The following is a 13,067-nucleotide window of genomic DNA, read 5'->3' as shown; positions in this document are numbered from 1 at the left end:
ATCAAAATTGCACCAGCATTCTTCTCGAAACTAGAACAAGCAATTCTAAAATTCATATGGAACCACAAAAGGCCCCGAATAGCCAAAGTAATTTTGAAGAAGAAGACCAAAGCAGGAGGCATCACAATCCCAGACGTTAGCCTCTACTACAAAGCTGTCATCATCAAGACAGCATGGTATTGGCACAAAAACAGACACATAGACCAATGGAATAGAATAGAAACCCCAGAACTAGACCCACAAACGTATGGCCAACTCATCTTTGACAAAGCAGGAAAGAACATCCAATGGAAAAAAAGACAGTCTCTTTAACAAATGGTGCTGGGAGAACTGGACAGCAACATGCAGAAGGTTGAAACTAGACCACTTCCTGACACCATTCACAAAAATAAACTCAAAATGGATAAAGGACCTGAATGTGAGACAGGAAACCATCAAAACCTTAGAGGAGAAAGCAGGAAAAGACCTCTCTGACCTCAGCCGTAGCAATCTCTTACTCGACACATCCCCAAAGGCAAGGGAATTAAAAGCAAAAGTGAATTACTGGGACCTTATGAAGATAAAAAGCTTCTGCACAGCAAAGGAAACAACCAACAAAACTAAAAGGCAACCAACGGAATGGGAAAAGATATTTGCAAATGACATGTCGGACAAAGGGCTAGTATCCAAAATCTATAAAGAGCTCACCAAACTCCACACCCGAAAAGCAAATAACCCAGTGAAGAAATGGGCAGAAAACATGAATAGACACTTCTCTAAAGAAGACATCCGGATGGCCAACAGGCACATGAAAAGATGTTCAGCGTCGCTCCTTATCAGGGAAATACAAATCAAAACCACACTCAGATATCACCTCACGCCAGTCAGAGTGGCCAAAATGAACAAATCAGGAGACTATAGATGCTGGAGAGGATGTGGAGAAACGGGAACCCTCTTGCACTGTTGGTGGGAATGCAAATGGGTGCAGCCGCTCTGGAAAGCAGTGTGGAGGTTCCTCAGAAAATTAAAAATAGACCTACCCTATGACCCAGCAATAGCACTGCTGGGAATTTACCCAAGGGATACAGGAATATTGATGCATAGGGCACTTGTACCCCAATGTTTATAGCAGCACTCTCAACAATAGCCAAATTATGGAAAGAGCCTAAATGTCCATCAACTGATGAATGGATAAAGAAATTGTGGTGTATATACACAATGGAGTACTACGTGGCAATGAGAAAAAATGAAATATGGCCCTTTGTAGCAACGTGGATGGAACTGGAGAGTGTGATGCTAAGTGAAATAAGTCATACAGAGAAAGACAGATACCATATGGTTTCACTCTTATGTGGATCCTGAGAAACTTAAGAGAAACCCATGGGGGAGGGGAACAAAAAAAAAAAAAAAAAAAAAAGAGGTTAGAGTGGGAGAGAGCCAAAGCATAAGAGACTGTTGAGAACTGAGAACAAACTAAGGGTTGATGGGGGGGTGGGAGGGAGGAGAGGGTGGGTGATGGGTACTGAGGAGGGCACCTTTTGGGATGAGCACTGGGTGTTGTATGGAAACCAATTTGACAATAAATTTCATATATAAATAAAAAAAAAACCCACTGGTTTATCTTGCAAAGTAAAAAAGTAGAAGGGTAAGAGAAAAAAAAAATGAATGAGAAATGAAGAGGTTTTGATTTTTATTCTAGCATACTGGTCACAAGTTCTGGGGCAAAATATTCAATGTCTATAAACTCTAGAATCTTCTCCTTAACAAATGTGTATAATAATTACGAATCATGCGTATGACCTGGGACGTGGTACTATATTGTGGCTACAGGAATTCAAAATCAGTCTAGCTAGTTTTGAATATAGCCTCTATCTTTTAACTGTGAGATTTGACAAATTATGCAATTTTCCTAAGCCCTAGTTTCTTCAACGGAGTTGTATTTAGGACCAAGTGTTTATGCATATATATATATATATATATATATATATATATATATATGTATGTATGATTAGTATATAGTATTTATATACATATGATTATATATAGTATTTATAGATATCCCTGACACATAAAGAAGTCATTCAATAATTAACTATTATTGTTCCTACTGCCTCACTCCAAGTAGTAAATGGGTTCACACGAAAATATGATGTACATTATAAGATTCCATACAATCATATTTTAGACATTTTGGTAGGTTTTGCTCTAAAATCACTTATACATGAGCCTGTGTTTGTAAACTTAGCCATTTTTCCCTTGAAAATGATTCCATGTTATTATGAGCACATATTGCCACAGGGTGTTAACTCATACTGATTATTTTTGAGTCAGCTTACTTTCTAAAAATGGTTTCTCATGCTTGGCTATTGGAAATAATACTTCAATGAACAGAGGGGTGCAGATATCTTTTCAAAATAGTGATTTCATTTCCTTTCAATAAATACCCAGAAATGGAATTTCTGGATCATATGGTAATTCTATTTTCAAATTTTGGGGAAACCTTTATACTGTTTTCTATAGTGGCTGCACCAATTTGCATTCCTGCCAACAGTGTACAAGGGTTCCCTTTTCTACACATCCTCATCAACACTTGTTATCTCTTGTCTTTTTTGGTAATAGCCATTCTCACATGTATGAGGTATTTCATTGTGGTTTTGATTTGAATTTCTCTGATGATTAGTAATATTGAGTACCTCTTCATGTACCTGCTGGTCACTTAAATATCTTCTTTGGGAAAATGTCCGTTCGTTCGGGACCTTTGCCCATTTTTAAACTGGACTGCTTAGGGGTTTTTTTTTTTTTTTTTGAGATTTATGAGTTCCCTTATGTATTTTGGATATTAACCCCTTATCAGATATGTGGTTTGCAAATATTTTCTCCCCTTCTGTAAGTTGTCTTTTCATTTTGTTGAGAAGCTTTTTGGTTTGATGCAATTTATTTTTGCTTTTGTTGTTTGTGCTTTGGGTGTCATATCCATAAAATCATTGCCAAAACCAATGTCAAGGAGCTTTTTCCCTATATTTTATGGTTTCAGGTCTTACATTTAAGTCTTTGGTCCATTTTGAGTTCAGTGTGTGTGTGTGTGTGTGTGTGTGTGTGGTATAAGGTAAGTGTCTATTTTCATTCTTTTGCATTTGAACATCCAGCTTTCCCAACACTATTTGCTAAAAAGACGATCTTTTCTACACTGAGTATTTTTAGCTCCCTTGTTAAATATAAGTTGACCATATATGTGTGGGTATATTACTGGGCTCTTTATTCTGTTCCACTGGTCTATGTATCTGTTTTTATGCCAGTTTCATACTATTTTTATTACATTAGCTTTGTAATATAGTTTGAAATCAGGAAGGGTGATACCTACAGCTTTGTTGTTCTTTATCAGGATTGAGTTGGCTATTTGGGGTCTTTTGTGATTCCACATGAATTTTAAGGTGTTTTTTTTTTCTATTTTTGTTTAAAAAGGCCATTGGAGTCTTGATAGAATTGCATTGAATCTGTAGATTATTTTGAGTAGGATGGACATTTTAACAGTAATAATTCTTTCAATTCATGCACACAAGATATCTTTCCATTTGTTTGTGTCTTCTTCAATTTTTTTTAATCAATGTATATAGTTTTCAGCATACAGATCTTTTACCTCCTTGAGTAAATTTATTCCTGAGAATTTTATTGTTTTTGATGCTATTGTAAATGGGATTTTTTTCCCTCTCATTTTCAGATAATTCATTGTTAGGGTATAGAAATGTAACCAATATTTGTATGTTGATTATGTATCCTACAACTTTACTGAATATATCACTTCTAAGAGCTATTTGGTTGAATCTTTAGGACTTTCTATAGACAATATCGTGTCATCAGCAAGCAGAGACTATTTTATTTCTTCTTTTCTGACTTGGGTGTCTTTTATTTCCTTTTCTTGCCTTGTTGCTCTGGCTCGGACCTCTAGTACTATGTTGAACAGATATGGAGAGAGTGGGTATCCTTATCTCATTCCTCATTGTAGAGGAAAAGCTTTCAACCTTTCACCATTGAGTATGATATTAGCTGTAGGCTTGCCGTATATGGCCTTTATGTTGAGTTACATTCCTTCTATACCGAGTTTTAGGGAAGTTTTTAGCTTGAATGGATGTTGAATTCTGCCAAATGTTTTTTATGCATCTATTGAGATGATCACATAATGTTTATGTTTTGTTCTATTAATGTGATGTATCATACTTATTTATTTGCATATCTTAAAACCATCCTTTCATCTCAGAGATGAATCCCATTTGATTATGGCATGTGATCCTTTTAATGTGCTGTTGAATTCAGTTTGCTAGTATTTTGTTCAGAATTTTTGTGTCTATATTCATTAGAGATATTGGCCTGTAGTTTTCTTTTCTTGTGGTGTCCTTATCTGGCTTTGGTACCAAGGTAATGTTGGCTTCATAAAATGAGTTTAGAAGTGTACTGTCCTCTTCAATTTTTTTGAAGTTTGAGAAAGATCTTTAAATGTTTGGTAGAATTCATCAGTAAAGCCATTTCTCCTAGACTTGTGTTTTGGGAGGTTTTTGATTGCTGATTCACAGTTCTTTCTTGTAATTTGTCTTTTAGATTTTATATTTCTTCATGATTTTTTTAATGTTTATTTATTTTTGAGAGAGAGAGAGAGAGAGAGCGCACACAAGAGCAGGGGAGGGGCAGAGAGAGAGGGAGACAGAAGATCTGAAGCAGGCTCTGCACTGACAGCAGAAAGCCCCATGTGGGGCTCAAACTCATGAACCATGAGATCATGACCTGAGTCGAAGTCAGACATTTAACCAACTGAGCCACCCATGTGCCCCAGTGATTCATTTTTGATAGTTTATATGTTTCTAGGAATTTATCCACTTCTAGGTTGTCTAATGTGTTGTTCCTAGTAGTCTTACATGATCCTAAGTGTCCACTGATGGATGAGATAAAGAAAATGTGCATGCAATGCATTGGATACATTGTATTCAATATATATGATAGAATATTATTCACCCTTAAAAAAGAAGGAAATCCTGCTATTTGCAACGATATAGATGAAACTTGAGGGCATTATGTTAAGTGAAATAAGTTGGAGATAGATAAACAAATACTGTATGATCTCATTTATATGTAGAACCTAAAAAAACCCAAAAAACAAAAAACAAAAAAAACAAACTTATAAAAGAACAGACTGGTGGTTGCCAGGGGCAAGAGGTTAGGTGGGGGAAATGGACGAAAGTAGTCAAAGGGTACAAACTTCCAGTTATAACGTGAATAAGTTTGGGGGGTATAATGTACAGCATGGTGACACTAGTTAACAATATTATATTGTTTATTTGAAAGTTGCTGAGAGAGTACATTTTATTTTTTTTAATATTTGTTCATTTTTGAGAGAGAGAGAGAGAGAGAGCACAGTGGGAGAGGGGCAGAGAGAGAGGAGATAGAATCTGAAGCAGGCTCCAGGCTGAGCTGTCAGCACAGAGTCCAACATGGGCTTGAACTCACGAACCGTGAGATCATAACCTGAGCCAAAGTCAGAAGCTTAACTGACTGAGCCACCCAGGTGCCTCGAGAGTACATCTTAAAATTTCTCAACACACACACACACACACACACACACACACACACACACACAAGGTAACTATGTGAGGTGATGGATGTGTTACATAACTTTGTGGTGGTAACCATTTTGCATTATGTACATATATCAAGTCATTGTATGTATACCTTATGCTTATACAATGTTATTGTCAATTATATCTCATTAAAATTGGAAAAATAAAAAATAAAAATGGCTTCCTCTCTCCAGTTTAACTGTCAGCTGTTACTTCCCAGGTTTATCCTGGGATGGCCAGAGATACACTATAGCTTGCTATCTTCGATATAATATGTTTTGGGGAAATTAAATCATTGGCTTGTTTTAGAATTGTGAAAGAATAATTATCTCTGAATAAAGTTAGAGATAAAGGACTACCTTTTAATTTGAGGGAGTTCTATCTGTGTGTTGCTTTTCTTATTGGCTGATCCAGATTGACAATTTAATCATCATAACAGGACGTTAAGATAAGGCTCTTTACATCTCAGTCTCAGTTATATAAACAACATAGGTGGCAAGGAATTTGATATTCCATAGTAAGAGGCTAGGTTATACATGTTAAAAACAGGTTTTGTAATTTTTTTTTAAGCTGAAGAGACTGAGGGAGAAGTTATAATTTGAAGAGAGAATTTTCTTCAATGGAATTTGTCAGTGAAGAAGGGAAAGAATTTCTTTATTCCTGTTTTAGATCTGGTAGAGGTGTTCTGATACCAGGCCCATAGAGTATTGCAGAGTCACACTGGAAAACGGTGAAAGACACGAAGTTGGCTCAATCAGGCTATACAAAGAAAGTGGAAAATTACAGCTAAGAAGTGACTATACTTCCATCTATGGGATAAAGGTGTATTTCAGAGGGATATAATGCTAGAGAGGCACTTTGGGATTGTCCTGTGTCTCGGCCAAGAAACCTACCTAGAGAGGTAAGTAAGCCTCAGCAGAAATAGCCTGATTAATAGCCATATTACTAACTGCTCCAAGGCTGAGGCAGGAGTCTTAAAACAATCTTCTGGAGAAGATTCATTCATCTGCATCAGAGCAGTGGCAGTTCAGGGATCCTCAACTGTATTTGTTTTTTATTGTCACTGTAACAAATTATCACAGATTAACATCTTAAAACAAGACCAAGTTATTCTCTTACAGTTATACAGGTCCGAAGTCTAAAGTCAAGGTGTGATCAAACTATTCCTTCTGGAGACTTCCAGAGTATAATCTGTTTCTTTGCCTTTTTTAGCTCCTAGAGGCCACCTGAGTGGAGTTGTGGCTCTTTCCTTCACTTCCAAGGTCAAATCTCTCTCTCTGTCCTGTTTCTTCCATTGGCATATTGCCTTCTGGGTTGGACCCTACTGTCTCCTCCTCTTATAAGGACCCTTATGATGACATGGGACTCAACGTGAATGATCCAGGATTATCTCCCTATCTGAAGATCATTAATTTAATCACATCTTCAAAGTCCCTTTTACCATGTAGAACAACATATTCACAGGTTTTGGGGATTAGGACATGGATATCTTGGGGGGAGGGGTGCTATTTTTCTGTGTGCCTTACTAGTGGAGGAAGGTAGCTCAAGAACCCACCAAATACCACTAGAGGAAGAATCAACTTTAAACAGTGCCAGGCTAAGAGAATATTGGTAACAGCTCAAAAAAGTAAAAATCAAAGAAGACATTTTCTGCCTCTTCCTGCCCCAATTTCTCGTTCCATGACCGCAAGGATAAGAAATTTCTGATGGCAAGCTAGAAAGGAAGAGAGAAATACAGGCTAGGGAACCAGAGAAGAATGAATCATTTTCTCCTATTGTCTTATTTTAAAATTCCCACCTAGAGCCATGTTGAGTTGAGGGAAAAGGGAGGCTTTTGCTTTGAATAAATTCAAAGTCCATCATTATTGTGAAATGAACATTATAGTTGGTGAGTCAGAATTACCAGAGGATGATATTGATGATGATGATGATGATGACGACAACGATGATGATCTGTGAGTGATTAGACAAGTCATGCCCAGGACTCATGTAAGGATGGTAACAAATTGAATCCACAAAGTAGATTTGAATAGGTACTGTCAGTGAGGAAGGAGGTGGGAGAATTAAGCTGTTTCCTTATTGAACTTTGAAGGTTATGCTTCTTCAACATAATGGTTTAATAGTATATTCCCAACTCTCATTGTTTTATGCACATAAAAAAACAGACAACTGGAAGATTGATAAAGGCTATCATGTGATGGAACAGTTAAGAAAATGTAACTCTGAATTAGAGTTTGATATTTTAATTCCTGCATTTTCCAAAGCTAATAAATTGTTTAATTGGCAGGAAAAGAGAAAGAAGTGAACATAAAGGCTACAGAGAAGTAATTGCTGACAGTGCAAACAGAAATAGAAACAACTGAAGCGCAAGATATGGAACCACTGATAGCCATATAACGTGACACTGAAGTACATAAATTGCCATTGGGGAAAAAAGGAGAAAATGTATTAATAAAAACAGAAATGTAGTTTGGGGACATGTAGTGAAAAGGCACACTTAAACACCCTTCTGTTATTAAGGTCATATAACAAAGGAATGTCAATTCAGTAGCTATCTCTTTATTTATTTATTTATTTATTTATTTATTTATTTATTTATTTAGAGACAGAGAGAGAGTATGAGCAGGGGAGGGGCTGAGAGAGAAGGAGACAGAATCCGAAGCAGGCTCCAGGCTCTGGGCTGTCAGCACAGAGCCCGAAGTGGGGCTTGAACCCACAGACAGTGAGATCATGACCTGAGCTGAAGTCTGTCGCTTAACTGACTGAGCCACCCAGGCGCCCCAGTAGCTACCTCTTTTGATTGCTCCATGAAGGACCACTTGCCCCTTCATACCTTAATTATGTCTGAAATTTCCATTGATCTACAACACAGTACTACACTGATGTTCATGATGTCCTAACCTTGTAAAAAAAAAAAAAAAGGTGATTTTTTGGAAGTATACCATTTTCTATTGCAGGAACATGAATAACACATTTTAGAAAGATTGCCATTAAAAGGTTCATATAAAAGAACTGCAGTAACTAACCTCCAATATGGTGCCTAATGGTCCACTTCTCCTGGAATTCTTGTTCTCCCTTGTTGAATCAGGGTTTGTTCTGGGTAAACCAATAGAATAAAGTGGAAGTCATGATATGTGATTTTTGAAGCTAAATGACATTACAACTTCTGCCTTGGTCTCTTGGATCACATGCTCCAAGAGAAGTCAGTTAGCATGCCATGAGAATATTCAAGTAGCCCTGTAGAAAGGTGCATGTAGACAGGAACTATAGTTCCAATCTAATGGCCAGCACCAATTTTCCAAGCCACATTTGAAAAAGCCCGATTGGAAATGGATACTCTAGCTCCAGTCAAGTGCTCTGATAACTACAGCCACACTCAATATCTAACCAGAGCCTCATACTAGACCTAGAGACATAGCCCCCAACTGTGCAGAATCCTCATCCATAGAACTGTGAGAGATTATAAATGGTTCTTATTTTTTAAGCCACTATATTTCTTAAGTTAATTTATTTTGAGAGAGACAGAGACAGCGTGAGCAGGGGAGGGGCAGAGAGAAAGAAAGAAATAGAGAATTCCAAGCAGGCACCTCACTGTCCATGCAGAGCCCAATGTGGGGCTCAAACTCACAAAAACTGCGAGATCATGACCTGAGCTGAAACTGAGAGTCAGAGGCTTAACCGACTGAGCCACCCAGGCACCCCTAAACTAGTCTATTTTGATAGTTATTTGTTACATAGCAATAAATAATAATATATTCACCCTTAAAAAGTACAGTGTGGAAACTAACCCAATCAGATAGCGTTGGACATACTTGTCCAAAAACAAATTCACCAGCAATTGAATTTGCTCTCTTCTGGTTGAAATTGCTATAAATTTCTAGAGATTTACTTGCATTCTTCTTCTAACTCAGGCATTAACCAGCTGCTTGAGTTAGAGCACATTTTAAAACTGTTTTGAGCCTTTTTTTTTTTCATTCATGAAATGGGCTTATAATATCTACCTAACAGTTTGTTGAGAGGATTAAATATGCAACATATTTAAAGCCTTTGGCATGGCAAGAAAGTTGTCAGAAAATGTCTCTTTATTTTCCCTTTTTCTAAAGCTTTTAGATTGATAAAATCTCAGTTATAATGATTGCACATTGAGTAAAATAATTTACAGTATTTATTTTTTTTAAGTTCCAGAGGATATGTTAACAGCCAGTAGGTTTATATTTTCTGAATATGTTGAAACAATGCTTTTGGGGGAGATAAGCTTGGTCATGCCTTCACAGTGCTCTGGGGTGCCAAATTCTGCTTATTAAACCAGTAGCTATTTGGAGTGCTATGTGTATTTTGAAGAAAAATTCATATTAATTGCAAGGATTGAGATAAAATTTTCTCAATGTAGCTTCATATGTTTGGAGGAATATTACAAAAAGATAGAAAACAGTCGCTAATAAAATGATATGTTCCATTTTGAAACATAGTAGTTTGATTAAAGGCAAGCAGGGAGGGAGAGAGGTTCAGAGCTGAGCTGAAATCTATCTAAGTCCATGGCTGATATGGTCTAAGGATTTAGGGAGCTTTATAATTAAAATCTTTAGCCTGCTGTGGAGATTTGATGTTCACCTGTAGTCCTTCACTGGTGCTAGAGAATGTCTCTAAATTTGTTCTCACCTTTGTTTTGCAGCACACCTTACCAAAAAAAGTAAGCCTGTACTTTCTTAATCTTTGTATCTGCAAGTTTCTTAGAGTTATTCTGAGCATTTTTATTTCAAGTTAGGCTCCAAAAGATTTAGGTTTGGCCAAACTGAAGCGAGAAAACCTGCCCAATCTAGGCCTGCCCTGCTGGGTCCCCCTGAATTTGGGATTAGTCCTCTATGTATTCTGTCGTGTTTCATGGCAAACTTCCTGAGGTTATCCCCAACGACTTGGTTCAACTTGCAGCTTCAACGGACCAAGAATATGAAAACCACCTGCAGCTCATATAATCTGAACATCCCTGAAATTGGAGATTTTTAAACTACAAAGCCAAAAGAGAATCAAAAGTCAAGGGGTGCCTGGGTGGCTCAGTCGGTTAAACATAGGACTGTCGGTCTGGGCACAGTTCATGATCTTATGGTGCCTCAGCTTCAGCCCAGTGTCCAGCTCTGTGTGCTGTCAGCACAGAGCCTCCTTGGGATTCTCTTTCTCTCTCTCTGCCCCTGCCCTGTTCACATTCTCTCTCTCTAAAAATAAATAAATAAACTTAAAAAAATAGTCTAGACAGAATTTTTGCAGTTTATTTTGTCCTTAATAATTTACATCTTCTATCTCCTGCATGGGTTCACTTTTTTTTCTTTTTTTCTTTTTTTTTTTAGCACATGAGAGAAAGAGGGTGTGAGGGTGGGAGAAGGTGATAGGGAGGGGGAGAGAGAGAGAGAGAGAGAGAGAGAGAGAGAGAGAGAGAGAGAGAGAATCTTAAGCAGGCTCCACTCTCAGCACAGAACCCAACTCAGGGCTCAATCCCACACCGCAGGATCATGACCTGAGCCAAAATCAAGAGTCCAATGCTCAACTGACTGAGCCACCCAGGCTCCCCTTCTTTTATATTCTAAATAATTACACCTCTGTTCTTTTCATATTACATCTAGATGTCCCAAGAATGATAATGAATATTAAATATATGTTTATATGTGTTGAATATAGTAAGTATATATCACATGTCATATGTACTTATTTATAATGTATATAAAATATATATGTATTCATAGATATATATTCACATATTTAAATATTCTTTTATTTAATGTATTTTTTAATTTACATCCAAGTTAGTTAGCATATACTTCAACAGTGATTTCAGGAGTAGATTCATTAATGCCTCTTACCCATTCAGCCCATCCCCCCTCCCACAACCCCTCTAGTAACCCTCTGTTTGTTCTCCATATTTAAAGAGTCTGTTATGTTTGGTCCCCCTCCCTGCTTTTATATTATTTTTGCTTTCCTTCCCTTATGTTCATCTGTTTGGTATCTTAAAGTCCTCATATGAGTGAAGTCATATGATGTTTACCTTTCTTTGACTAATTTTGCTTAGCAAAATACCATCTAGTTCCATCCACATAGTTGCAAATGGAAAGATTTCATTTTTTTTTGATTGCCAAGTAATACTCCATTGTATATATATGCCACATCTTCTTTATCCATTCATCCATCGATGGACATTTGGGCTCCTTCCATACGTTGGCTATTGTTGAGAGTGCTGCTATAAACATTTTGGGGTATGTGTGTCCCTTTGAAACAGCATACCTGTATCCCTTGGATAAATACCTAGCAGTGCAATTGCTGGGTTGTAGGGTAGTTCTATTTTTAATTTTTTGAGGAACCTCCATACTGTTTTCCAGAGTGGCTGCACCAGTGTTCATTCCCACCAGCAGTGCAAAAGAGATCCTCTTTCTCCGCATCCTCGCCAACATCTGTTGTTGCCCGAGTTGTTAATGTTAGCCATTCTGACAGGTGTAAGATGGTATCTCATTGTGGTTTTGATTTGTATTTCCCTGATGATGAGTGATGCTGAGCACCTTTTCATGTGTCTGTTAGCCATCTGGATGTCTTCTTTGGAGAAGTGTCTCTTCATGTCTTTTGCCCATTTCTTCACTGGATTATTTGTTTTTTGGGTGTTGAGTTTGATAAGTGGTTTATAGATTTTGGATACTAACCCTTTATGTCATTTGCAAATATCTTCTCCCATTCTGTTGGGTGCATTTTAGTTTTGCTGATTGTTTCCTTCTCTGTGCAGAAGCTTTTTATTTTGATGAGGTCCCAGTAGTTCATTTTTGCTTTTGTTTCCCTTGCCTCCGGAGATGTGTTAAGAAAGTGCTTCGGGCAAGATCAAAAAGATTTTTGCCTGCTTTCTCCTCAAGGATTTTGATGGCTTCCTGTCTTACATTTAGGTATTTCATCCATTTTGAGTTTATTTTTGTGTATGGTGTAAGCAAGTGGTCCAGGTCCATTTTTCTGCATGTCGCTGTCCAGTTTTCCCAGCACCACTTGCTGAAGACACTGTCTTTATTCCATTGGCTATTCTTTCCTGCTCTGTCAAAGATCAGTTGGCCATATGTTTCTGGGTCCATTTCTTGGTTCTCCATTCTATTTCATTGATCTGAGTGTTCTTGTGCCAGTACCATACTGTCTTGATGATTACAGCTTTGTAATACAGCTTGAAGTCCGGATTGTATTGCCTCTTGCTTTTGTTTTCTTTTTCAAGATTGCTTTGGTTATTCGGGATCTTTTCTGGTTCCATATAAATTTTAGGATTGTTTGTTCCAGCTCTGTGAAGAATGCTGGTGTTATTTTGATAGGGATTGCATTGAATATGTAGATTGCTTTGGGTAGTATTGACATTTTAACAATATTTTTTCTTCCTATCCAGGAGTATGGAATCTTTTTCCATTTTTTGTGTCTTCTTCAATTTCTTTCATAAGCTTCCTATAGTTTTCAGTGTATAGATTTTTCACCTCT

General features: G+C 37.3%; 1 protein-coding gene across 1 annotated transcript in view; it reads left to right on the top strand.

Annotated features, from left to right (window-relative positions):
* The first annotated feature begins 7,457 nt into the window (after positions 1–7,457).
* Positions 7,458–13,067, top strand: part of LOC147583400 (cytosolic 10-formyltetrahydrofolate dehydrogenase-like) — a 65,413-nt gene continuing 59,803 nt past the window's right edge. Inside the window, 1 exon segment of the mRNA XM_086682258.1 lies at positions 7,458–7,540. Coding sequence (XP_086538384.1) covers positions 7,458–7,540 — 83 coding nt within the window.

Source organism: Puma concolor, chromosome A2, assembly GCF_028749965.1.
Source record: "Puma concolor isolate L17-30 chromosome A2, mPumCon1.1.hap2, whole genome shotgun sequence".
In the NCBI taxonomy this organism is placed as follows: Eukaryota; Metazoa; Chordata; class Mammalia; order Carnivora; family Felidae; genus Puma; species Puma concolor.
This window is presented reverse-complemented; position numbering and strand designations above follow the sequence as displayed.